This window comes from Gekko japonicus, unplaced genomic scaffold, assembly GCF_001447785.1.
Source record: "Gekko japonicus isolate JY-2015 unplaced genomic scaffold, Gekko_japonicus_V1.1 scaffold846, whole genome shotgun sequence".
Lineage (NCBI taxonomy): Eukaryota > Metazoa > Chordata > Lepidosauria > Squamata > Gekkonidae > Gekko > Gekko japonicus.
This window is the reverse complement of record NW_015164696.1, coordinates 306,946-332,849: the sequence shown is the minus strand read 5'-3', so window position 1 is coordinate 332,849 and position 25,904 is coordinate 306,946. Positions and strand designations below refer to the sequence as shown.

General features: G+C 48.4%; 1 protein-coding gene across 1 annotated transcript in view; it reads right to left on the bottom strand.

Moving 5' to 3' along the window:
- Window positions 1-19,950: 19,950 nt before the first annotated feature.
- The window catches only part of MYCBP2 (MYC binding protein 2, E3 ubiquitin protein ligase), a 184,237-nt gene continuing 178,283 nt past the window's right edge, over window positions 19,951-25,904 (bottom strand). The window contains exons 82-84 of the mRNA XM_015409457.1: window positions 25,295-25,402; window positions 25,008-25,176; window positions 19,951-20,749 (exon numbers count right to left, since the gene is read on the bottom strand). Of these exons, the coding sequence (XP_015264943.1) occupies window positions 20,637-20,749; window positions 25,008-25,176; window positions 25,295-25,402 (390 nt within the window). The 3' untranslated portion in view covers window positions 19,951-20,636. The remainder of the gene's footprint in view (window positions 20,750-25,007; window positions 25,177-25,294; window positions 25,403-25,904) is intronic.

The window sequence follows — 25,904 nt, the reverse complement described above, 5'->3', positions numbered from 1 at the left end:
TGAGCGTTTCTCCCGGCGGGGAGGGGGACAAGAGTAACCGCAGGAGGGGCCGCTGGCGGGAAGCACCGAGCCATTCCTGTCCCACCCGGGTAACAAAGAGGCCATGAGCGGCTGGGGGGGGGTGGGGGAAGGCCCGCCGGGGCGGGGGAGGCTGGGGGGGGGGCACTGAGCGTTTCTCCCGGCGGGGAGGGGGACAAGAGTAACCGCAGGAGGGGCCGCTGGCGGGAAGCACCGAGCCATTCCTGTCCCACCCGGGTAACAAAGAGGCCATGAGCGGCTGGGGGGGGGGGGACAGCGAACTGCTCACCCTGGGCACCTCTCCCTCCTCTCAACCTCTCTGCGCCGGCACGCCCCCCACACCAACGAAGGCCTGGCGAGCCGAGACCACAGGCACCGTCCCCTCCTCCCCAGCCTTACACACTCCCACCTGCCTCGGCCAACAAGGGAACAACACAAGCCGGGCCGTCGATCCAAGCCACTAAGCGGCACCTTGCTTCGTCTGGCTCCGCCAGCACCTTGACGCACTGGCGTCCCCACGAGACGAAGGGGCTCAAGGCGATGCTGAAGTTTCTTGGACCTTTGAGATGCAGGCCACTTCAGCACTGCCTTGCTCCTTCTCTCCCCCCCGAATACACTAAAACACATTAAAATGCAGAGGATTTATTATTTCGTTATTATTTAAAAGTATGGGCACGGCGTGGCAGTACCGCACAGACATATAATGGCAGCCCCCCCGCCAGGGAAAACATCCCCCCCCGAGCAAGAAGTTGTCAGCTACGAGCCTAAGTGAGCACAATGTGATGCTTGGCATGAAAGGTATGTTAGAGCCTCTCAAATCCCTGCAGCACCCACCGCTCAGGCTCCAATGGACTGTTTTGGATTGCCAGCTCCTCTGCGCTCCTGCAGGAAATGACCCCTGGAGGTACCCTTCTGCTACCTTCCATATGCAGGTGTGCCGGGAAGCCCCTATGTAGTCTACAGTTCTGTGCAACCGCATTCTCACTGCAAAGAATATTTATTTCTGCTTCCTTTTGTGTAGGTCATGCTGTGCCAACTTGAGCCACACACACACCCCCCTTGACAATTCGGCCTCCCTCCTCCTGTGGCACCTTTCATCTCTTACTCACAATGGTCTTCCCTCCTATGGGCACACCTCCCAAGGGCAGCAGTACATACCACTTTCATAAGGGAAGAATGACCAAAGTGGAAGCCAAGAAATTGACTATTCAGTATGTAACATGTAGCAGGGGTCATTTCGTAGAAAAGAGGCCTAGGCTACAATAACCCCCCCCCAGGCCAGATTAACCCCCCAGGCCTGCTTTCTGGGGCTGCTGTCTTTTCCTACTAAGAGAGATACTTCCCCAATAACCAGAGAGAACCACCTTCTGTTGCCAGAGGCCTAGGCTACAATAACCCCCCCCCAGGCCAGATTAACCCCCCAGGCCTGCTTTCTGGGGCTGCTGTCTTTTCCTACTAAGAGAGATACTTCCCCAATAACCAGAGAGAACCACCTTCTGTTGCCAGAGGCCTAGGCTACAATAACCCCCCCCCAGGCCAGATTAACCCCCCAGGCCTGCTTTCTGGGGCTGCTGTCTTTTCCTACTAAGAGAGATACTTCCCCAATAACCAGAGAGAACCACCTTCTGTTGCCAGAGGCCTAGGCTACAATAACCCCCCCCCAGGCCAGATTAACCCCCCAGGCCTGCTTTCTGGGGCTGCTGTCTTTTCCTACTAAGAGAGATACTTCCCCAATAACCAGAGAGAACCACCTTCTGTTGCCAGAGGCCTAGGCTACAATAACCCCCCCCCAGGCCAGATTAACCCCCCAGGCCTGCTTTCTGGGGCTGCTGTCTTTTCCTACTAAGAGAGATACTTCCCCAATAACCAGAGAGAACCACCTTCTGTTGCCAGAGGCCTAGGCTACAATAACCCCCCCCCAGGCCAGATTAACCCCCCAGGCCTGCTTTCTGGGGCTGCTGTCTTTTCCTACTAAGAGAGATACTTCCCCAATAACCAGAGAGAACCACCTTCTGTTGCCAGAGGCCTAGGCTACAATAACCCCCCCCCAGGCCAGATTAACCCCCCAGGCCTGCTTTCTGGGGCTGCTGTCTTTTCCTACTAAGAGAGATACTTCCCCAATAACCAGAGAGAACCACCTTCTGTTGCCAGAGGCGCTGCCTTTTACTCTTGGGAAGCCCAAATACCGAGGGCACCCCACTTATAACCTGACCCAGAGAGCCACAGGACATAGAGCACGGCCCAGTCCAGACACTGGTTCTGGCCCCACACTCTTCTATTTGGAGTGCATCCATGATGACATTATTCTTAAGGAGATTTTAATAAGGAACTGCTTGCTCTTGGGGCTCCCATTGTTTCCAGTGGGTCTTCCAGCGTCTCCCATTGTTTCCAATGGGCAATCCTGTCCTTCCTTTTAGTAGATCCCTTGTGGAGCAGTAGAAAAGATTAGGAGTCCAGGACGGAGCACCTCACAGACTAACAAAATATATGTACAACAAATTTAGAGACCAGGGGGGCACCTTTAAGACCAACAATGGTTTATTCAAGGTATGAGCTTTCGTGTGCAAAGCACTCTTTTTTTTTTCTTTCCCGTCCCAATGTGTTTGAAAAAGTGTGCATGCACCCAAAAGCACATACCTTGAGTAAACCTTTGTTGGCCTTAAAGGTGCCCCCCTGGGCTCTAAATTTGTTGCACTGCTTCAGACCAGCACAGCTGACCAAATGGATCTAACAAAATATGTGGCAGGGCATGAGCTCTCCTGAGTCACTGCTCACTTCTTCAAATCTGCGACTGGACTCTTCCTCTTTTGTACTGCTGCAGACGAGACTAACACGGCTACCCATCTTGCTCTAAGTCCTGGGGGTTATTTATAGGGACCTTTTATTTTATATTTTTGTGGAGCTGCGGTGGCTCAGGTGGTTAAGACGCTGAACTGCAGGCTGTGGAAGGTCGGTAGTTCAGCAGTTCGAGACCCAGGTGCCGCATGACCGAGTGAGCTCCCTCTCTAGTTCCAGCTCCTGCCAACCTAGCAGTTCGAAAGCAAAAAATTGCAAGTGTGGTGGGAAGGTAACAGCATTCCGTGCACCTTGGTGTTTAGTCATGCTGGCCACATGACCATGGAAACGTCTTCGGACAGCGCTGGCTCTTCTGCTTTGAAACGGAACACCGCAACCCTAGAGTCGGACTCGACTGGCTTTCGAGCAAGGGAAACCTTTACCTTTTACCTTTATTTTTTTTAAGGAGGACAAGAAAATATTTACAAATGGCCCTGCGAATGTCTTGCTGGATCAGACCAGCGGCTAGAGTTGTCACCCTCCAGGTGAGGCGTGGAGCTACACCTACAGCTACACCTGGTTTCCAGACTACAGAGATCCAGCACCTGGATAAAAATTGGCTGCTTTGGAGGGTGGACTCTGTGGCATTATACCTAACCGAGGTCCTTTCCGAAACTCCAACCCTTCCGAGGCTCTCCCCCCAAATCTCCAGGAATTTTTCAGCCTGGTGTTGGCAACCCAACTAGTAGTGACCCATCTAGTTCAGCATGCATCCTGTTTTGGATAGGGGGCAACAAACAAGGCGTAGAGGCAACACCCCCCGTATTTGAAAGCCGTACCACCAGGCTCTGCCGTCACCTCAATGGCGAGGAGAGTAGTCATAACAGTCCCCTAGTGGTGATAAGCGGGCAGTTTGAATTCAGTAGGTGGAGTGTCGGAGAGAGATTTCAGTTAGAGGAGACTCGTGTTGGCTGTGGACGCTTCCTCTGTAATACTCTGCTAACAACCGTTTCTGTCCTTCAATTCTGGATTAAAACTGCCTTTTCGCTGTTGTGTTCCTGAATCTATTTTCATGGAAGAAAGAGGTGGGTCGATGCTTCCCTCCCCCCCCTTGCAATAGAGAGACGCTGGGTGGGGGTCAGCCCCGTCCGGAGAGTGCTTCTTCTCGAGAGTGTTCTCTCTCTCTCTCTCTCTCTCTCTCTCTCTCTCTCTCTCTCGAAGGGGGAACAACCCTGTTTTGCAAACGAAGCCTTTTTTAAATTATTATTGATGCATTAGCACAGCACCTTCCTGTTATTTTTTGCACGCTCCCCCGGCATGCCGATATTTAAATAGGGATTTGGGAGGGGAGGTGCTTGCATTTAATTTGCAAAACCGAAGCTGGGGAGCGCACATGCTCCTGTGCAAATTAAGAGCCGCAAACGTCCCTTTCATCCCCCCCCCTTTCTTCCCGGGACAGGGAAAGGCCGTCCGTGTTCCCCCCCATTTGCAGTGGGGTGGTGACAAACCAGGAGAGTTGGCAACCTCGGGTGGGAACTCGGTAGGGTTGCCATGTTTCCCAACCAGCTCTGCTCCTGTGTCTTTAGCACGCTCCCCAGCCTGGGGTTTTCCACTTAAAACGAAGAATTTCTGCATCTTGGGTTAGCATGCAAATATGCTGAATTGATGCACTGTAATGCATTAATGAAAAAGGCTTTGTTTGCAGACAGGGTTCCTTCCCCCCTTTCCCCCCAAAAAAACCCAACCAAAAAACACCATCCTCTCAAGCAGAAGCGCTTTTCTCCCAGGACTTTTCAACCGCTTCAACAATTGCATCATTTGTAGGAGCTGAGAAAAGCAGAGGAGCTCGGTCCTATACAGCATATGGCAATCCTATGTCTTCAGACTGCTTACAGACATCGTTTAAGTACTAAACTGTGGTCTTTCCTGCTTTATTACTGTTTAGTTACGTCATAAGCCTCCTTGAGTTCCACAAGATAGCAAGTGACTGATAAATGCTTTAAATAAAATAAATACCTACGAGTGAAGAATTTCGACTGAAGTCTCTTTTTCCTCCTCCCCAGTTCCCACAGTACGACGACCTCTACTGCAAATACTGCTTCGTGTACGGCCAAGACTGGGCCCCCACCACGGTAAACTCTTTCTCCAACCTCCTCTGGGTGTTTTTGGCACGATGCAAAAATAATGAAAATACGTAACGTTGCCTTTTAACAGCTTGATGGTTATCAGTTTTTGCATTATATTTTTACCTTTGCAGATCTGTCGACTCTGGAACAGAGCCTTGCTTTGCTCGGATTTGGCCGGCCCAGGTGCAATTTAATGTTGAAGTTTCAAGGCGGAGTAGATCGCTGCTGCCTTAAGATCTTGTTAATTCCCCCTTTTTAATTACTCATTGTTCAAATTGCCGGTTTCTTTCCTTTTTTTAAATCATAAGTGTTGGGGTTTTTTTTGGGGGGGGGATAATTCCACCAGGCCAGAAAATGGAAGGCTGGAGGCTGACATGGACTAGCACAGATCTGCTTTGAGATTATACATAATGCAAACTCTCCCACGGACCCGAGGCCATCAGGGCTCATGTAGAAATATTCCCCCCCCTTTTGATTTTTTTAAAATTTGTGTGTATGTGTGTGTGTGTGTGGGTGGTGCGTACATGTGTGTGTGTGCATATGTGCCCATGACCCCTCCCCCTTCGGTTGCCAGCAATGCTTCCAATGATAGATTACATGCTTTGAATTTCTTATTGTATTGAAGTCTCTTTTCTATTGCTCTTGGGTGGGTTGGTCAGTGCACAGTTGTTATTTATTGGTTTTTCTTGGTCTTTGTTTACTGTGGACTGTATTGTTGTTGTTGTCAAAGACTGTCACAAACATAACAGAGGAAACTGAAAACTTTACAGAAGTGCCTGTCACATATATTTGCCCCTGAACTGCAACAACGTGAGTTGAAATGACAACTGGGGAGATTTAGATTCATTGAAGGCAACAATGTGTAGTTTCTATATTTTCCTCTAAGTTATTAATTTACTCAAAAGACGTTCCATAGGAAGATTAAGGTTTTGTTGTTGTACTAAATTTCTATTTCATTTGTTGGTTCCCTTGAACGTTTGTGATGGTACAACAGTATCCTGTGTAGGTGTTATTTTTGGTAACTGGAGATTATGATTGAATTTTACTGTATGTGAAGACGTCTCACCTAAGTATGAGTTTGTGCATATTACTATCTCATGCTGTATCTATGGTAAATAAAAAGTAATACAGAAAACCAGAAGTTATTAACCTCTTAGTATTATTTGACAATTTATACTCACATGCAAAGTTGGGATGACATTCATTGCTCTGTCATCTTTGATGCAAGGAGTGTGCTTTTAAGTGTCCTTTAGAGATTCTAGTATGTAAGGCTGGCTTTAATACAGACCCCCCCCCCAGTTCCCTCATGGATTTGTTGTGGCAAACTTAAGCAAAACCCACTGATCTAACCCCCATAAAAATCTGAAATAGAGTGAGAATTGACAGCACCATCATACAACAGACATCTTCCACTTTCCCTTATTAAATGAAAATAATAATGAGAAAATTGCCCTTTTCTTTCTTTTTTTTAAATCATATGTGTTGGTGTTTTTTTGGGGGGAGGGGGGAAATAATTACCACAGGCCAGAAAATGGAAGGCTGGAGGCTGAAATGGACTTGCACAGATCTGCTTTGAGATTATACATAATGCAAACTCTCCCACCGACCCGAGGCCATCAGGGCTCATGTAGAAATATTCCCCCCCCCCTTTTGTTTACTGTATGTGAAAACTTCTTACCTAAGTATGAGTTTGTGCATATTTCTATCTCATGAGTGTCAATGGTAAATAAAAAGTAATACTGAAAACCAGAAGTTATTTGACAACACCATACCATCATACAATAGACAGCCACCACTTTCCCCTCTGATATGCTTGTAAATTATACGAAACATGCACTCAAATATGCAAGGGAAACTTAACTCAGTCACACTGTAAGCTAGTGTGAAGTGTCTGGAATACTGCAGTGAAAGAATCAAGAGAATATCTTGTTGGGTACACGAGAAACTGCAAGTTAAAACACTTGTGACAGTAGCTGGAAACTGCAGAGCTCAGGGAATGTTATGCCTCAAGTTGATGACGTCAGAACGCAGTGAGGAGGCTTTCCATATAGGGGGCAGTGGTAGAGGACACCCCCACACAATCAAATAATGGCTCGACGCCATGAACCTGGAATCAGTTAAATCAGGGGTGTCAAACATGCAGACCGGGGGCCAGATCAGGCCCCCAGAGGGCTTCTATCAGACCCGCAGTGGAACTGGATGTCTTCAGCTGCTTCTTCCAGTTCTGCTGTCATCATAGGTTTGCAGCTTACAGATACACACCCAGCATACTCAGGATTGCAACAGCACAGACATTTTGATGCAATAATTCAGAGCAAGAGGTGTCAGTTGTCAGACATTGTTAAATAAACAAAATATTGCAAGAGTGCTAATGTTTTAAGCATGTTTTTATTTTAAGTAAAAAAAACCTTTTGTGTTTGTGTCCTTTATAAAGTTTGTATCTCCGCTACCTGGCCTTACATTTTATGACACACATGGCCTGGCCCGACAAGGTCTCATTTATGTCAGATCTGGCCCTCACAACAAATGAGTTCGACACCCCTGAGTTAAACAGTATAATTCATGACATTTTATCGTGCTGGTGGATATAGGTCTCCAGGAGTAGCTTCAGACTCACAGTTAGCGGTCCTAAACTCCTGCCTGCACAAGTACAATTAACCCGTTCTCTTCCAGCCTTCCAGCATTGTTTGAAACCCCATCTTTTCTGGAGGGCCTTTGAATCTAGTTGCTGTTTTATGTGCATGCAAGTTTTAGGATTCTTTTAGACTGTTGCCATGGTGCTGTTAGATATTTTTAGCTTGTGCTGTTTTGGCCATTAACTGGTTGTAAATTATCTTGATTATCTTACGGTTGGCTGCTTTGGAGGATTTTTATTGCATTTTATTGAGAGCCAGTTTGGTGTAGTGGTTAGGAGCGCAGACTCTAGTCTGGGAGAACCAGGTTTGATCCCCCATTTCTCCACAAGCAGCTGCTTATGTGACCTTGTGTCAGACACAAGTTCCTTCAGAGCTATTCTCTCAAGGGCAGTTCTCGAGACAGCTCTCTCAGCCCCACCTACCTAACAGGGTGTCTGTTGTGAGGAGGGGAAAAGGAAAGGAGACTGTAAGCCGCTCTGAGACTCCTTCGGGTACTGAAGGGCGGGGTATAAATCCAATCTCGTCTCCTCCTCCTCTGCACAGGTAACATCAACAGCTAAAGAACAAACTTGCTTTGAGAACTTTGGACCTTCTAGCTTAGAGTTGGTGGAGCGGATCTGCACATGGGTAACCCATAAGGCCGTCTGAAACACTGGCCCGGATCAAGGAACAGAGTTCCTCCTCACAAAGGCCACCTGCGCCGTGAGGTTAAACAGAGGAGGAGAGAGAAAGGGACGGTGCTTTGAGATCCTTGGTGGATGGGCAGAGAGGAATTCAAGGCTGGTTGCTTTCAGGCTCGGCTGGGGCAGGTTCCCACACGCAGCTTCCCCATGTTAGAGCAGACAAGTCGACTCCCTTGACCTACACCTGTCCATGCTACACCTGTGCCTCATCGGCTGCTGTGGGGCAAAGAGAGAGCAGCACCCCGAAGCACCCGCTCTTAAGAACATAACATAACATAAGAACATGAGAGACGCCAATGTTGGATCAGGCCAGTGGCCCATCCAGTCCAACACTCTGTGTCACACAGTGGCCAGAAATACCAGGTGCCCTCAGGAGGTCCAGCAGTGGGGCCAGGACACTAGAAGCCCTCCCACTGTGCCCACCCCCCAAGCATCAAGAATACAGAGCATCCCTTGCCCCAGACCGAGAGTCCCTATCTATACCTTGTGGCTAATAGCCACTGATGGACTTCTGCTCCATATGCTTATCTAATTCCCTTTTGAAGCCGTCCATGCTTGTAGCCGCCACCACTTCCTGTGGCAGTGAATTCCAAGTGTTAATCACTCTTTGGGTGAAGGAGGACTTCCTCTTATCCGTTCTAACCCGACCGCTCAGCAATTTCATGGAGTGCCCACGAGTTCTTGTATTGTGAGAAAGGGAGACAAGTACCTCTTTCTCTACCTGTTCTTTCCCATGCATAATCTTGTAAACCTCAATCATGTCACCCCTCAGTCGTCTTTTCTCCAGCTCTTCAGACCAGTCAAGGAACAAGACAGGGTTGCTGGGTCCCTCTGACGCGGAAAGCTTGCTGGGTGACTTTGGGCTGGAGGTCTCCTGGTATCACAGCTGATTTCCAGGCAGCAGAGATCAGTGGCCCTGGAGAAAATGGCAGCTTTGGTGAGTGGACTGTGAGCTCCCTTCCACTCCCCCAAACCCCACCCTCCCCAAGCTCCACCCACCAAAAATCTCCACGCATTTTCCAACCCAGAATTGGCACTCCTGTCCAAATCACTTTCCACTGGGGAGAAAGGCCAGGGTGTCAATGAAGTAAATGAGTAAATATCGCCAACTGAAGCCAAATTAGGTAGTCGTTTTATGGCCAGTGTGGAAAGCCAGGGTGGTGTGATGGGTAAAGTCACAAAGGCTAGGATCTGGGAGACCCAGGTTTGAACCCCCATTCTGCCAAGGAAGCTTGCTGGGTGACCTTGGGCCAGTCACACACTCTCAGCCTAACCTACCTCACAGGGTTGTTGTGGGATAAGACAGAAGAACCCCCTGCCAATAAATGGCTCCTGCCCTGGTGCCACCCTGAAACTTTATTATTCTTTGCTTGTTAGCAGATCCACCCCACATTGGCATGACGATGCCTTCTTAACGCCATGACTTGAAAGATCTGTTTACAACCTGCTTTTTCCGTCTCTTTTTTAAATCACTTCAGGCTGCAGGTAGAAAGTTGGGTTGTCGGGTCCTACCTGGCAGCTGGCAGGGGGATCCTGGGTCCCTTCTGGGATCTTCTGCCATGTGTGCTTTGCATGTGCATCGTGATGACGTCACCTAGAAGTGACATCATCGTGTCGCCGATGATGGGGGAGTGATGTTCTAGTTTTGGGGCAAAACCTGCGGTCATTTCCTGCAGGAGCGCACAGGAACAGAGCTCTGGCAGTAAGGAGCCCAGGGGGCGGGCACATGCAACAAGCCCCACCCCCTGCTCCCAGCAGCCCTCAATCGGGCCATGAGGAGCAAGAAGCAGCCAGGTAAGTTGCAGAGAGGCCCCCCCCCCGCCCGCCTTCAGGTCCAGGCTCTCCCTCCTCTGTGAGGGCAGATATGCGCTCCCCCCCCCCAATAGCTAGCAATCCAAAACAGTCCAGTGGAGCCTGAGCGGTGGGTGTTGCCTTCTGACACACTTCCAGTGATGTCAGGGTGTGTGGCATATGCAAATAAGCTATGCTAATGAGTTATGCTAATGAGCTCCTGCACCTTTTTTTCTACAAAATGACCCCTGGGCAAAACTCTATGTTTTTTGCCTTCAAAACCATAGAGTTTGTCCAAAAACTAGAGCATCAGCCCCGGGCATTGGCAATGCAGTGATGTCACTTCCGGGTGACATCGTGTCAGGGACGTTGCACGGTGACCTCCTGTTTGGGGGTGGGTTTCCCCCCACTGTCCAACTGGCCAGCAGCAAATCAAAACCCTCAAAAGTGGGGGAACCCCCACTGGGACCTGGGGGACCCTAGTAGAAAGTCATGGAGACTCACATGCCATACCCCCATGTTAAAAACTGCTCTGCAAGCTCCCTGCTGCTTCTGTTTGCTGGGAATGTTCTGCCTCTTCAAAATTGGAACCCGTCACCTACGTGCTGAAGTGGCACAGTCAATTCTGCCCCCTCTGGGCTCTGCCAACTCATTGTGCTGCACGTGGGAACCGGGTCATACTTTAGGGGTTCCCAAATGGCACGTGCTCCAGACATGGGCATACCTCATAGGTAAGAGAATTGTTCTTCTGTCACGTTAATAACATCTTTTGCAGCGTGGGTAAGAGAGATGAGCATAGGCAGAACCAAGAGGGCAATCCTGTAGAACTGGCTATTCGTCTCTACTCTGAGCAAACGTAGCGCTCTAATAGGGTGGTAATTTCTGTGTGTTAACATAGTCATTCAGCAACCAAGCCACCTGCTTTATTTTGTTAAAAGTGCATTAAGAAACATGCTTATTCCAGCTGCCTTGTTTCAACATGGGCGAGGTTCTGTTTTCTTGGCAATAATTTAGGATTATTTAGGATTCTCCTGCATGGGTCAAGGCTGCTTTCAGGATTACACAGGAGTTCGAGAAGGTTCTCGGCAACTGGCTTCCTGAATTTCCTGCTCAGGTGGGGTGTCACCTGACGCTGCCACCACTCTGGATTTAGGATCCCTTGAGAAGGCCCAGAGCACCCTCCCAAGACCTTCAGACCTCCCTTTTGGCGTGAGGACCAGGCAGAGTGAACAATAAAAATAGTTTATTTTATAGGAGGTCAAAGGTGCAGAACAATATAACAGTAAGTGGGTGAAAAGGTGCAAAACAAGGTGCAGAAATATAACAGTAAGTGGGTGAAAAGAAAACAAATCAAATGCCCTAACACGTCTAAATATATCCTGTCCCTAGCCCACTATTCCAAGTGGCACTAGACTACTCACCCTTCCCTCAGGATGAGGGTTTCTTCCTACAGCAGCCTTCCTTCTGGCTCTGCCCTCTTGGAAGAAAGAACAGCTTCTGCTCTGACACCAGCCCTTTTGTTCCCCAGCCCTCTTCTTCCCTATTGGTCAATTTTGGCTCCAAAACCTCTTAGGGGTTTCTGGGAGTTGTAGGCCCAGCCTCCCCTACTGCTAGCCAGGCTCCCTGGGCCTAGTAGGCCTCTGGTGGCACAGCCCAGATCATGACACCAGCCTAAAGCCAAACAGTAGATTTGAAAACCAAACTGTCCTTACCTAGAAGCTGTAAGTTTGTTTTTACGATCTGTGGGCTCATGAATCTTTTCTTTCTACTTGCTAGGGGGAAGGAGTTATAGCAGATCAGCTTGTGGGTTTTCCTGCTTACCAGGCAATCTCAAACCAGGGACAACCCTGGTAGGACTTCTGAAAGATATCTGTGCCCTCATTGTTCATCTTGAGAATCATAAAAGCAGCAACAGTATAATGCAGGGATGTCAAACATGCAGCCCAGGGGCCGGATCAGGCCCCCAGAGGGTTTCCATCAGGCCCGCAGTGGAACTGGTTGTTTTCTTCTTCTTCTTCTTACAGTTCTGCTGCTGCTGCGTCATTGTAGGTTTGCAGCTTACAGATATACACCTGAACAGCATCCTCAAGATTGCAACAACACAGACATTTTGATGCAATAATTCAGAGCAAGAGGTGTCAGTTATCAGACGCTGTTAAATAAACAAAATATTGCAAGAGTGCTAATGTTTCAAGCATGTTTTTATTTTAAGTTAAAAAACCCTTTGTGTCCTTTATAAAGCTTATATCTCCGCTACCTGGCATTACATTTTATAACACAGATGGCCCAGCCCAACAAGGTCTCATTTATTTCAGATCCTGCCCTCATAACAAATGAGTTCGACACCCCTGGTATAATGCATCTGGAGGAACATTGAGAAGAATGAGATTAATATGCCCACGAAGAAGGGAGTTTTGGTTTCTGTTTTACAGATTACGACTCCGTCAATATTTTTCACACCTTTAAGGTTGAAACATATGTATAGATTAAACCACAGCAAAAGGCTGGCATTGCCAAGCTCTTAGTGGTGGATGAGAGAAATCTCTCTGTGGCGACTAGCCATGTTGACTAAATAATAAATATTAATAATGCTTTCGATTTATTAATCGCTTTCCCCACAAGTGGGCTCAAAGTGATTTACAGTTACTCTTTAGACAGGGGACTAACAATGTTTTTCATAGGGGATAGGGAAGACAACATATAATTCATTTAAGTTGCACACACTGTACTGCCCGGTGGAAACGTTTCTGGCTTGACTCAGTCATGTTCCAACAGCTGCATCGCCACACTGCCACCGCCTGGCCGGAGCATCCCACTGCAGGGATTTTTCTTAGCTGAGTAGATTCTTCCGCCTTCCGGGTCCAGACCAGGACGTCTCCAACCGAGAGCTAACACCTTCCCAGAAGGGAGTCGGTGTGCCCACCCTCTCTAAGGAGTGGTTCCCATTTTATCTACTCGCTGAGGCTTTTGAATCGCTGGGTGGACGATGAGCTGGGGACGACAGGCTGGCTGCTCACACCAGCGCAGGGCTCGAACTGACACAGTTCGGATGTTAAGACAGTGGGATATACCCACTGTGCCACCGCTCCCCTAAAAGGAACCTATACATTAGGGTTACGAAGTACCTACCACGAATCGGCGGGGGACACATGCTTTCCCTCTGGAACATTCCTGCCTGTAACACCCCTGTATCGCACTATGCTGTCGCCCAGACGTGACATCAGCACGCTGGGCACGTAGCCAGGCGACACTCTGGCAATGGGGCTGAAAACTCGATGGTACCATCGAGTTTTCAGCCCCATTGCTAGAGCGTCGCCCGGCTATGTGCCTACGTCACGTCTGAGCGACAGTATAGTGCAGCGTGTGTGTTTTCCCCGCGGGAATGTTCCCGCCAAGAACTGTGTGTCCCCCGCCGATTCGCAGTAGGTACTTGGTAACCCTACTCTACGTTCAGAGGCAGTAAACCTCTGAAAAACAAGTGCCAGGAGGCCACATCAGGGGAAGGCCTCGGCCCCCATGCCCTGTCGCTGGCCTTCCAGAGGAACTGGTTGTTCACTGTGTGAGCCGGGATGCTGGACTGGATGGACTTCTGGTCTGATCCAACAGGGCTCTGGCATGTGTTCTTATGACAGGCCATGCAATATTAAGAGACCTGAAAGAGTTGTTGTTTTGCCATCCGGTCACGGCTGACTTATGACACACACACCCCATAGGGTTTTCAAGGCAGGAGGTGTGCAGAGGTCATCTGCCATGGCCTGCCTCTGTGTTGCAACCCCAGACTTCCTTGGTGGTCTTTCATCCAAGCGCTAACCGGGGCTGTTCCTCCTTCGCTTCCGAGGTCTGATGAGACCAGGCTATCCTGGGCCATCCAGGTCAGAGTGTTGTTCAGGGCTATTATTGGGCAGGAACGCACAGGAACGGAGTTCCGGCTGGCTCCTGAGTTGGCCACGCCCAGCAGGAACTCATTAGCATAATAGGCCACACCCAACAGCAGAAACTCATTAGGATTGGCTACAATAGGGGTGTGTGGCGTAACATGCAAAGGAGTTCCTGCTACAAAAAAAGCCCTGGGTTTTGACCACAAACAAAGTAAACAGAATAAGAAGGGAAAGGTTGGTGTGGCTGGATGACCACACTTCTGGTAACATGGGGGTGTGGCCTAATGTGCTAATGAGTGGTGCAGTTAGGGTGTGGCCTAATATGCTAATGAGTTTCTGGTGTTGGGTGTGGCCTAATATGCTAATGAGTTCCTGCTGGGCTTTTTCTACAAAAAGAGCCCTGGTAGGCTACCTTCAAAACTGTACAGGAGCAGACAGAGTAGAACTAGTCACGATGTTAGTAGCTGCAAAGATAGGATTCACTGCAACGCCGAAGTCTGAAACTTGGCTGTTGGTGATGGAATGGTATAGATCAGGGATGGCCAAACTGTGGCTCGGGAGCCACATGCGGCTCTTTCACACATATTGTGGGGGGTCGGGCAGCTGGGGAAGTGAAGGGGAGCCATGCTTCCTCTCTCTCTCTCTCTCTCTCTCCCCCCCTTCCTCCCTCCCATTTGCTTTGTTTCTCTCTCTCTCTGTCTTTCCACCTCTTTCCTTCTTTCTTTCCACCTCTCTCTCTTAGACAAATAAATATCATTAGCAAATAGATAAATATCACTGGACGAATAAATATCATTATCAATATCTCTTTTTACCCCTTTTGTTTTTATTTTTGGCAGTCTCATTTAATGTGAATGAAAAAATCAAATTTGCATATTTTTCAATAAAAACGTGTGGGTTATATATTTGTTCAGGTCTTGTGGCTCTCAAACATCTATGTGGCTCTTACGTTGAGCACGTTTGGTCACCCTGGTACAGATGAATCTGGAATGTTGTGTTATTAACAAAATTTCTTGAAAGAGAGTAGGGAAAATGATAAACATCTGGATATGATTGATTGCATATTGGAATATAATGCCCAGCCTTATGTAGCATTTTCTTTGATAAATTAAAAAAACAGCAATAGGGGATTTGATAGGCAACGCTGTGCAATCCAAGATGTGCACATTTAAAATCACTGTATCTAATAATTGGCCGGTCTCCATGCCGTTCACAAAAGGAGCCCAATGGAGCCACCAATGGATGAGGCAAGAGCCTCCCCGTGGACAGTAACCAGGGGAACCAGGGACAGGCAGGAGAACATGGCCTTGCAAACTGAACAGAACAGAAAAATGGCTTGGGGAAGACTCAGGATGCTCCCGGAAAATGGAACCTCTTGATAACACTTGAGAATCAACTGGGGGGGGGGGGAAGGGTGAGGGGAGAAGAGCTCAAAGCAAGCGGGTGGGCGGGAAGGTATAATTTCCCTTCACGATTCCTTGGGGATCCACAGATTGTCGATGTATAAAATCCATCCTATTTTCTCCAGGTCTTTTGCATCTAGGCCTTTCCGGCCTCTTCTCTCTGACACTTTTCTTCAGCCCCCTTTTGTGGCCCTTTTCCCCCATCAACTTCCTCTGTCTTTATGAAACCCTTAGAATCCTGGAATCACAGAGTTGGAAGGGGCCTTCCAGGCCACCCAGTCCAAACCCTTGCTCAATGCAGGACCTGACCAGTGTTTGTCCAGCCGCTGCTTAAAGATGGGGGAGCTCACCACCTCCCTAGGCAGCTGATTCCACTGCTGCACAACTCTGTAAAAAATAAAAAATTCTTAATACCCTGCCGATACCTTTCCATCCATAATTTAAACCCATGATTGAGAGTCCTCTCCTCTGCTGCCAACAGGAACAGCTGCCTGCACTCCTCTAAGCGACAGTCCTTTTTGTAGAAAAAGCCCAGCAGGAACTCATTAGCATAACAGGCCACACCCAACAGCATAAACTCATTAGCATATTAGGCTACACCCTGACAGCACAGCTCATTAGCATATTAGACCGCTCCCCCATGTTACCAGAAGTGTGGTCATCCAGCCACACCCACCTTTTGCTTCTTATTCTGTTTATACCTTGTTTGTTGTCAAAACCCAGGGCTTTTTTTGTTGCAGGAACTCCTTTGCATGTTAGGCCACACACCCCTAATGTAGCCAATCCTAATGAGTTTCTGCTGTTGGGTGTGGCCTATTATGCTAATGAGTTCCTGCTGGGCGTGGCCAACTTGGGAGCCAGCCGAAACTCCGTTCCTGTGCGTTCCTGCCCAAAAATAGCCCTGCTTATAGTGAGCAATCATGTCCCCACTCAATCTCCAGACTGAATGTCCCCAAGTCCCTCAGCCTTTCCATAGCCTTTTCCCTTCTTCTTCTTCATCTGTTCTCTTACCCCTTCCAATCCTTTTGCTGCTTACCTGCTCTACAGCCCCATAGCTCAGCCCCCCCCCCCGGCCTCCATAATATCCCAGGCCTCCTCCTCTTCCTTGTTTACCTCCATTGCATTAGGTACCACTTCGGTGGGAAGGTAACAGCGTTCCGTGCGGGCTCTTTTTGTAGCAGGTACTCATTTGCATATTAAGCGACACACCCCTAATGTAGCCAATCCTCCAAGAGCTTACAGTAGCTCCTGTAAGAAGAGCTCTGTAAGCTCTTGGAGGATTGGCTACATTAGGGGTGTGTGGCCTAATATGCAAAGGAGTTCCTGCTACAAAAAGAGCCCATGCCGGCCACATGACCACGGAAATGTCTTCGGACAGCGCTGGCTCTTCGGCTCTGAAACGGAGATGAGCACCACAACCCTAGAGTCGGACTCAACTGGCTTTCGAACAAGGGAACCTTTACCTTTTTATTTAGCCATACTGCTGCCTACCCCCATGGGAGATCTTTTTATTAACCAACATTGGGCGCCAATTTGAGGTGAAAGGTCTGAGAAGTCTCTTCTAGAAGGCAAAGGGGCCAGGATACCTAGAGAACCTAGAAGCTGAAAGAAAGATTACACTAGAGCTGTTCCCCCTCCCTGCTTACTCACCGCCACCCTGAAAAACAGATGTATGATATGTACAGAAGGACAGGACTTCAGAGTGAGTCTACTATGGGAGTGTACATCATGCATAAAAGACACACCTTCCCCAAATACAACAGATTACCCAGCAATTATTGGCCAGTCCTCCTGGCTGTCACAAAACAGGATTCCTGCCCGGCTTGTTTTGCACAGCTGATTGCACTTCTTGGCTGGCTCTCGTGTCAGTTACACAACCCCTTCTTTTCAATTCCACCATTTTTTTAAAAAAAAGTTTTTGTAATTTTTAAAATATATGGGGCTAAACAAATGTTTGAATGGATACATGTGCTGGGCAGTTGGAAAATAATGGTTGGCTTGAGTGGTTAAGGCGCTGAAGGGCAGGCTGGGAGGTCAGTAGTTCGGCAGTTCGGGATCTGAGTGCCGCATGACGGAGTGAGCGCCTGTCTCTGGCTCCAGCTCCTGCCAACCTAGCAGTTCGAAAGCAAGAAATTGCAAGTAGATAAATAGGTACCACTTCGGTGGGGAGGTCACAGCGTTCCGTGCGCCTTGGTGTTTAGTCATGCCGGCCACATGACCACGGAAATGTCTTTGGACAGCGCTGGCTCTTCGGCTTGGAAATGGAGATGAGCACTGCATCCCTAGAGGCGGATTCGACTGGCTTTCGAGCAAGGGAAACCTTTACCTTTACCTGCTTGAAGAAAAGGGTGTATGTGTGTGCTAGTGATCATGGCGTTCATGCGTTGTCACCGATGGGGGGGGGGGATCCAGATGTGCATCAGAATCCTCAGAGCCTAAGGGGGGGGGGGACGACGGAATCACTATCTGCAGTCTGAGATGTTTGAATAATTGCTCCTAATGGGGAAGGTGCTTTTACAGGCAGCCTTTTGTTGGCCAAGAGGCACCCTGGCATTTCTCTCTGTGTCTAGAGGCCTTAAAGTAGGTAATTTTTGTGAAGGTGTTCCACTGGAGAGGGAGGGGTAAGGGGGGGAATAGGCCTCCCATACCGGAGGGTAAAGAAGCGCTTTTTCCCCTTCTCCAGCTGATGGGAGACAAACTGCTCTAGCCAGGCCTGGGAGCCTGGGGGGGGGACGGGGACGGACGACAACCGCAAAGGGCTCTGCAGAAGGCTGCCTAGAGCAGTCCTGAAGGGCAGATGCAGGCTGTCCCAGCTGATCAGTAGAGGGCACAGTTTTGGAGCCAAAAATCGAGGTTGCTTCTTCATGATCCGAGACAGGCGATTTGCAGCCTGTGGCTCTCTCCAGGAGCTCTGCCACAGCAGGACAGCTGGGCAGGTGGGTTTGCAGGGATTTGCTACTCCGCAGCTTGGGGATCTCCAGTTTGGCGTAGTGGTTACGAGTGGCAGACTCTAATCTGGAGAACCAGGTCTGATTCCCCATTACTCTACTTGCAGCTGCTGGATGATCTTGGGCAAGTCACAGTGCTCTCAAGAGCAGTTCTCTCGGAGCTCTCTCAGCCCCACCTACCTCGCAGGGTGTCTGTTGTGGGGAGAGGAAGGGAAAGGAGATTGTAAGCCGCTCTGAGACTCCGAGCGAAGTGCGGGGTATAAATCCAGTCTCCTCCTCCTCTTCTTTTTCCTTCAACTCTCCCTCGGAGGTAGAGTCGCCAGGTCTGTTGGACCAGCCAGTAGGGGATAGGGATGAACTTACCAGGAGCGGGGAGCGAAGAAGCCTGAAATAAACGCGACGTGCCCACATCACCCAGAAGTGACATTGGGGCGATGCTCTGGTTTGTGGGCAAAACCTCTAAGGTAGAATTAGCTTCTAACATGTTTTTGCCCAAAAACCAGTGTCCCCCCCCCCCCACGTGCCTACATCACTTCTGGTGATGAAGGCACATTTTGTTTATTTCCAGCTTCTTGCCTGTTTGTGTGTGTGTGTGTGTGTGTGTGTAGAGCAGCACCTGAAAGCAGGAGACTGGGGGGGGGGGCGGTCTGGTATCCCTACTTGGAGGAGGTCCCATGGTCAGAGACATCGCAGTGACTGAAGCAGGGGGCAAAAGGCAAACGAGGCCAGAAGAAGGACGCTTGTTTTTTAAACAAAGGGTAAGGCACACACAAGGAAAGAGAAACACAAAATGCAACCAAAGGAGTTCTTTAAAGGGAGATCCCAAGAGCTCTCTAAATCCACTGCTCTCTCAGGCAGAGGCAGGAAAAAGGCTGGGGGTGGGCTCCTCTCCCCAGAGATGGAGAGTGGAATCGATTTCTTGCCTCTAGGGATTGTGGAAAGAGGAACCCAAGCGTATCAGAGTGTCTTCCTCCCCTCAAGAGAGAATGCAGTCTTTCCCCTGGCACACCGGTCAAGCAGATCATGAGAGTTTGCTGCAATCTGCAAATTACTAGATAAGCGGGGAAAGCACAGCACTTTTTAACTTGTACGCTTCCCTTGAGACGTTTATTCAAGTAAAACAGACCAATTAAGAGTCAGGTTAATTCCCCCACCACTTCTAGTAACCCCCTCAGGAAATTCTGCAGTTCCGTGAGGAGGACAAAGTCAAAAGTGTCCAGAAAACTTCATGGTATTTATACCATCTCAAAGAAAGGTCCGTCCCCCCCCAATTCTGTTTGGAACTCCCTTTCCCATTACAAGCTTGCTGTTTGCAGGTCAGTTCAGTTGTGTGATGTTCAGTTCATAACAACAGAAGGAGGACGTGAATACAAGGAAGGGGAATTCCCACAATCCTTCTCTGCCTTGCAACTCTCCATATTGTTGAAGGATCAAAGAGACTTTGGCTCTAAACCATGGTCGCAGATCAGACAGTGGTTCCTGGTATGAAATAGCGAACCTGTTAGCCTCCAGGAAGCTTCCTGCCCTAAGCTACAGTTACGGTGCCACACACTTTCCAGTTCTGTAAAGCCAGCCCATCAAAAAAACATTTCGTTTCTGCCCTGGTTTTAACAAAGAGACATTTTTAGTTGCTCCCCAATAATGGTCCCACGCCATTTGTTAGACTTTCACTGTATAAAAATGTACAGCGGCTTTATTGACATGTACATTCCATCATGTTTACAGCTGCAAGAGATATGAGGCACACTCAGTATTGCACTTCATTAAAATTTCAGGCTCAAACATAAACCCAGAGAAGTGTAAATGCAACGGCTTGGCTTTGCAATTTAGTAATTCTTATACAGGACAAACATTGATATCTTTATATACAGCGTGATACTGGTTACATTTATGCCTTCCTAACACTTTTCTTTTTTTTAATAACAGTCTAAGAAATAAACCAGAATATTCCTCTTCTCCGTCCCTACCCGTGATGCAGTTACAATTGTACAGGATTACAAAAAAAAAGTCAGTATACAATAATTAACTTTTTTTCTTCGTCTGATATCCAGCATCATTTGGAGTCCACGGAAAACAGAGCGCCTTTGAACGCTTCTTTGACAGCAATTTATTTATTTGTCAGTGTCCAATGCTTTTTGTAGCTGATGAGCGTAACGTCCACATGCAAACACCTCACAAGGTTGGATGTCTTGGGTCAAAAAATGTCAACCGCCTCATAGCAAAGGACAATGCAGATGTGGTGTTTGGCACCCTTCTCACGCTGCGAACTGTTCCTTTCCCTGGTTTATGAAATGGTCCCATCTCCTCATTCTAGCTGAGGTTTCTATTCAGCCCAGAGGACACTTACTGGACAACAGCCGTCATTTTCTTCGGGCAAATTAAAACGTATGCGCATTTCTGCAGACTCCGCAACCTAGTGCAAACTCCTCACCAGTGGGGGGATGGACGACATGGAGGGGACATTCGGTTCCTTCAAGCTGCTTGCCCTTGGCCTTGGGGGGGGGGGGGGGGGGGGAAACCAGTTTTAAGTTCACATGACATCTGCATAAAACAGAAAAGAATTTGCCCAAACATCCAGAAATGAGTAATGTTCAAGAGGACGTTACAGAACTTGGGTGTGCATAATGTGCTGTCACGTCACAGCCAGCTTATGGTGACCCCTGTAGGGTTTTCAAGGCAAGGGACTAACAGAGTTGGTTGGCCAAGTACAAACCGGGGCTGACTTTTCTGCTTAGCGTCTGAGAGCTGACAACATTAGGCTAGCCTGGGCCATCCAGGTCCAGGTATAGAACTCGGGGCCTTAAGTTTGGTGTTGTTTTTTTAAAATTAAAGGAGCCTCTCAACTAAACTTTCATAGTCGAGACCCACTTCTCAAAGCCCTCCTGAGCACAGCCTTGTGCTACAGAAAGTCTACGCTTGGTGAGGGCTTGAGACAGAGACTTAGGCCACACTGGTGATTCACTCCGTGCTCAATGGGGTTGGGAAGTGGGGGGAGGGTTCCCCCCTCCTTCCCTACAACACTGTGGTGCGTCTGTGCACCGGTCAGGCTTTCCTTGACTTTCCTGCCATTCCCCCCCCCCCCCCCCAAACGCTTTTACACATTGTTTTAGGGAAGATCACAGCAAATCCAGGCTGGCTGCCATGTGGGTGGGGAAAGGCAGGATTTCCCCGGTCTTGCCCACATGGCAGCCATTTCCCCTGCCCTGGCCCTCCTGTCAGCCACACCCCTTCCACATGCCACCAGGGGACATTTTTGGAAAAACTGGCAATTGAACTGCAGACTGGAAGGTCGGTAGTTCGGCAGTTCGAGACCCGAGTGTGCCGCGTGACGGAGTGAGTTCCCGTCTCTGGCCCCAGCTCCTGCCAACCTAGCAGTTCGAAAGCAAGAAATTGCAAGTAGATAAATAGGGACCACTTCGGTGGGAAGGTAACAGCGTTCCGTGCGCCTTGGTGTCTAGTCATGCTGGCCACATAACCACGGAAACGTCTTTGGACAGCGCTGGCTCTTTGGCTTTGAAACGGAGATGAGCACCGCAACCCTAGAGTCGGACTCGACTGGCTTTCGAGCAAGGGAACCTTTACCTTTACCTCTATGCCTATTACAGGATGGATGGATATGTATATATAAAACAACCTCTGGAAACCCCTTTTGGGGCAGGGTGGCCACCACGGAGACTGGACAATCTAGGGAAAGGTGCCAGCCGGATGGCCCTTTGCTGTTCCACTGCACTGGCAGTTGTGGTGACACCAGAGCTTCCTCGGGAAAACGCTGTCATGTGGAAGTGGCCTTGATCTTCTGCTTGCGGAAAGCAGGCTTTGCTTTGTAGGAGGAGAGTCTGGCACAAGCCGGAGCAGCTGGTTTGGCAAAGCACGGGAGGCTTGTGCTGACAGCGAGTGTGTCTCCCAAGAGCTGCCTGCTGCGGGGCAGCTTGACGAGGCACGCCCTCAGAGTCTCAGGCAGGCTGCAAAACTAACTGCGGGCACCAGGATTCCTTGCCTGAAGTGCCTTGCGACTCCTGTAGCCGAGCAAGGGACTTCGAAGCACCTTCCTCAGGCCCGACCAAAGCTCACAATGTGATACTGTCACCTTCTGAATGACAAAGAATGCTTCCTGTGGTTTCGAAAACATCCAAAATGGGGAGGAGGTCAAGGCGTTACTCTGCAGCTTGACCTTTAAGATAACAGAGGAAGTTCTTGCTGTGCAATGTGGTTAGAACTGTTCTAGGTGCAAACAATCTTAGGTTACACAACAAAGGCATGCTGGGAGAAAGCGGCCAATTGAGAATCTCCCTTTGGGAATACACAGGAAGCTGCTATTATTTAACTGGCCATGACTTATGTGGTTTGTTGTTCTGGGAACGAGTCTCCGAAACCCTCCCCTCCCCAGTCCCTTTACATACAGTCTGAAAATTAGCCATGGGAAACCAACTTGTTCTTTAATTCAAATCAAGCACTGTGGCTCCCTTCTTTAAAACAAGATTCCACACCAGGATTGAGAGGGAACAGAACAAACCAGAGACTCTGGCCTGCTGCATGAAGGAATTTTCTCCTTGTGCTTCTAAAGCTTTTCTGGAAGAGCAAGGTAATAAGAGAAGGTGGCAGAATTATTTGGCACACTGGCTGATTTCCAAAGAGCTTATGTATCTTAACTATACGCTATTTATATTGGCGGAGTCTACGGCACAACAATGGCGGACATCTTTCCCGTTGTTCCGGGAAAGCGCACCGCACAGCTGCGGAGGGGAGGAGTGCCGCTGGATCGGCATCTCCACGGGGGGTCAGGGAGACCCCCCAGGCCATGGGGCTTTTGAGGGTGAGCCTCTTTTCCTGCTATCTGCAGGGAAATTGAGGCTGCCCTCCGCCCTGACGGTCCCCCCCGCTGTCTGCGTCCTCTTAGCGAGGCACAAGCTGTGCCGACCCAGTCAAGCGCAGGAGATCTGGCGAAGGAGCGATTACGAGCATGGTCAGGATAAAGACCAACAATGAACTGTGAGTTAAAATGAGCGAATTGTAAATAAAAGCGTAAATCCCCCCCCCTCCGAAACCTTTTAAGTGATTGGAACCGTGCTGAGAGAGGGACGCCTCTCTGACGCATTTACATAAGTGGAGGTGGGAGGGAGAGAGAAAGAGAGAGAAAGAGACAACTGTAAACGGATACTTTGAAGCGAGAATCCCCCCCCGAAACCTCTTGAGCGATTGGAATCGTGCTGAGAGAGAGATGCTTGTCTGACTCATTTACATAAGTGGAAGGGGGGGGGAGAGGCGACTGCAAACGGATACTTTGGAAGGACTTTAAAAGCATATAAGCGATTTTCAGAGCCGGGGAGAAAACAATTTTATATTGAAAATCAAGTGTTATAATGGCGGTATATAATGGCGGTCACTCTAAAAAAGTCAGCGAAAACAACTCCGAGAAGAAGGGAAGTGAACGTTATAGAACTCATAGACGAAGCCACCCCACCAAGCCGATTCTGGAGCAACTTGTTGGTATTAACCATCAGGTTGCCAAGATAAATCAACAACTCATGTCCCGGCAGCTGCAGTCGGCAACAACAGCAGAAAAATGGAACAGAGGGCTGTCAAAGTAAAAGAGATGGACACTAAAACTAACAGCGATCTCAAAGAGACAAGGAGGAAAAGCATGAGAGAAACAGAAAATTACAAGGACTTAATTACTTCCTTGCAGGTGTCTTCAGAAAGCATCATCTTAAATCCAGATGATAAAAAAGAGTTTGAATCTGCCCCCAAGATCAAGAAGCCTTTGAGATGCCACTGGGCCCTGAGGATGAGACCAAAGAGGAAGAGGCTGAAGATCGGCGGTTTTATCCCTTTGGAGACAGAGGAAGACTGGGTTGTAGAATTTCTAAGTGAACGTCTAAGAAGCCATCAAGATTGTAGAGAGAATTAGCATAGATGTAAAGGCAGAAGGACTCTGAAAATTGCCTTTATGAAGCGAGCTGGAGGAGATGTTCTGGGGATCTTCTAAAAACAAGTAATAAACTAACATATAAGCTTAGAAAAACAGGATCTCACAAAGTATATTGTTTACTAACAGCTTTTTTATTACTAACTGTAGTTTAACAGGGTAATGATCTCCTACTCTTGGGTTTTTAGTTAGTGTGGGTTACTTTCCTTTCTCCCTAGTGTAGCCCCCCCCTTTTTTCTTTGTAGTTTGTGTAGTATTATAAAAATAATAAAAAATCCCCTCCCGGGGGGCTTAAACAACAACAACAACTCCCCCCCCACGATACGCTATTTATTTATCCCCGGCCTTACTCCCCCCTAAAGGGGACCCGAAGCAGCTTGCACGCCTCTCCTCTCCTCCGTTTTATCCTTATGATGGTTAGGCTGAGAGGCTGTGACTGGCCCAAGGTCGCCTGGTGAGCTTCCATGGCAGAGTGAGGATTTGAACCGGGGTCTTCCAGATCCTTTAGCCTGACACAAAACAACAAAGACACCTAAGACTACATCTTTGACCATACGGTCTACAACAATGGAGATTCTTCTTCTTCTTCTTGACCCCTAGAAGGAAATCATCTGAATGTATTAACCAATGATTGTTAGTAAGTAGGCTTCAGTTTCCCGGGCTTTCTCTCCATTGACTCTGTGTCAGGTTCCCTTCCAGGTCAGTCTAAACAATAGCACACAATGTAAGCACATTAACCTTATAATGACTAAATTTTACACCTTGCAACACATATATTTCCGACATACACCATACAGGTTCTCTTAATTGTACACTAAAATGTTACCTGCAGGACAATGTGGAAGTTCTTCTTTAGTAATGCTCGTCATTCTTTGGAAGTCGTCATGGCAAGCATTGCAGAAATGTGTCGTCCCAAAGCAGAAAAACACAGCCACAGAGCAGCAATAGCGGCATTTGTACTCTAGAAAATCTGTACCATGTTTAGGACACATCTGTGGAGAGGAAAAAGGGGAGAACCCGTGTGTTCATCTCAGCAGAGTGTGGTGTCTTGCTTTCTATATATCTGAAAGGTTTTCCAGAGGTTAGGCCCCTGTGAAAAGGCTTGCCTACCTGAGCCCTGGAAACATCAGAGCAGGCACCACAAATGAGCTCCCTCGGATCATAGTCGTCCCCCTGGCCCGCCTCAGCATCACAACGGGCTTCTCCACCAAAATAAGCCTAAGGAAGAAATAAAAAATAACTTGGGCGTGAAACGTGAAGCCCCACAAAGTTAGCTTGTGGCATCTCCAAAATAATTCTCATCTGGTAAGGGAAGCCGGTGATGCACGCCATTATCTCGTACAGTCTGTCCCTGTCCCACTGCAGAGGTCTAAACCAGGGGTGTCGAACTCATTTGTTATGAGGGCCGGATCTGACATAAATGAGACCTTGTTGGGCCGGGCCATGTGTGTCATAAAATGTAAGGACAGGTAGCAGAGATATAAACTTTATAAAGGACACAAACACAAAGGGTTTTTCTTAAAAACTTAGCACTCTTGCTATATTTTGTTTATTTAACAGTGTCTAACTGACACCTCTTGCTCTGAATTATTGCATCAAAATGTCTGTTCTGTTGCAATCTTGAGTATGCTGTTCAGGTGTGTATCTGTAAGCTGCAAACCTATAATGACGCAGCAGCAGCAGAACTGGAAGAAGAAGCAGAAGACAGCCAGTTCCACTG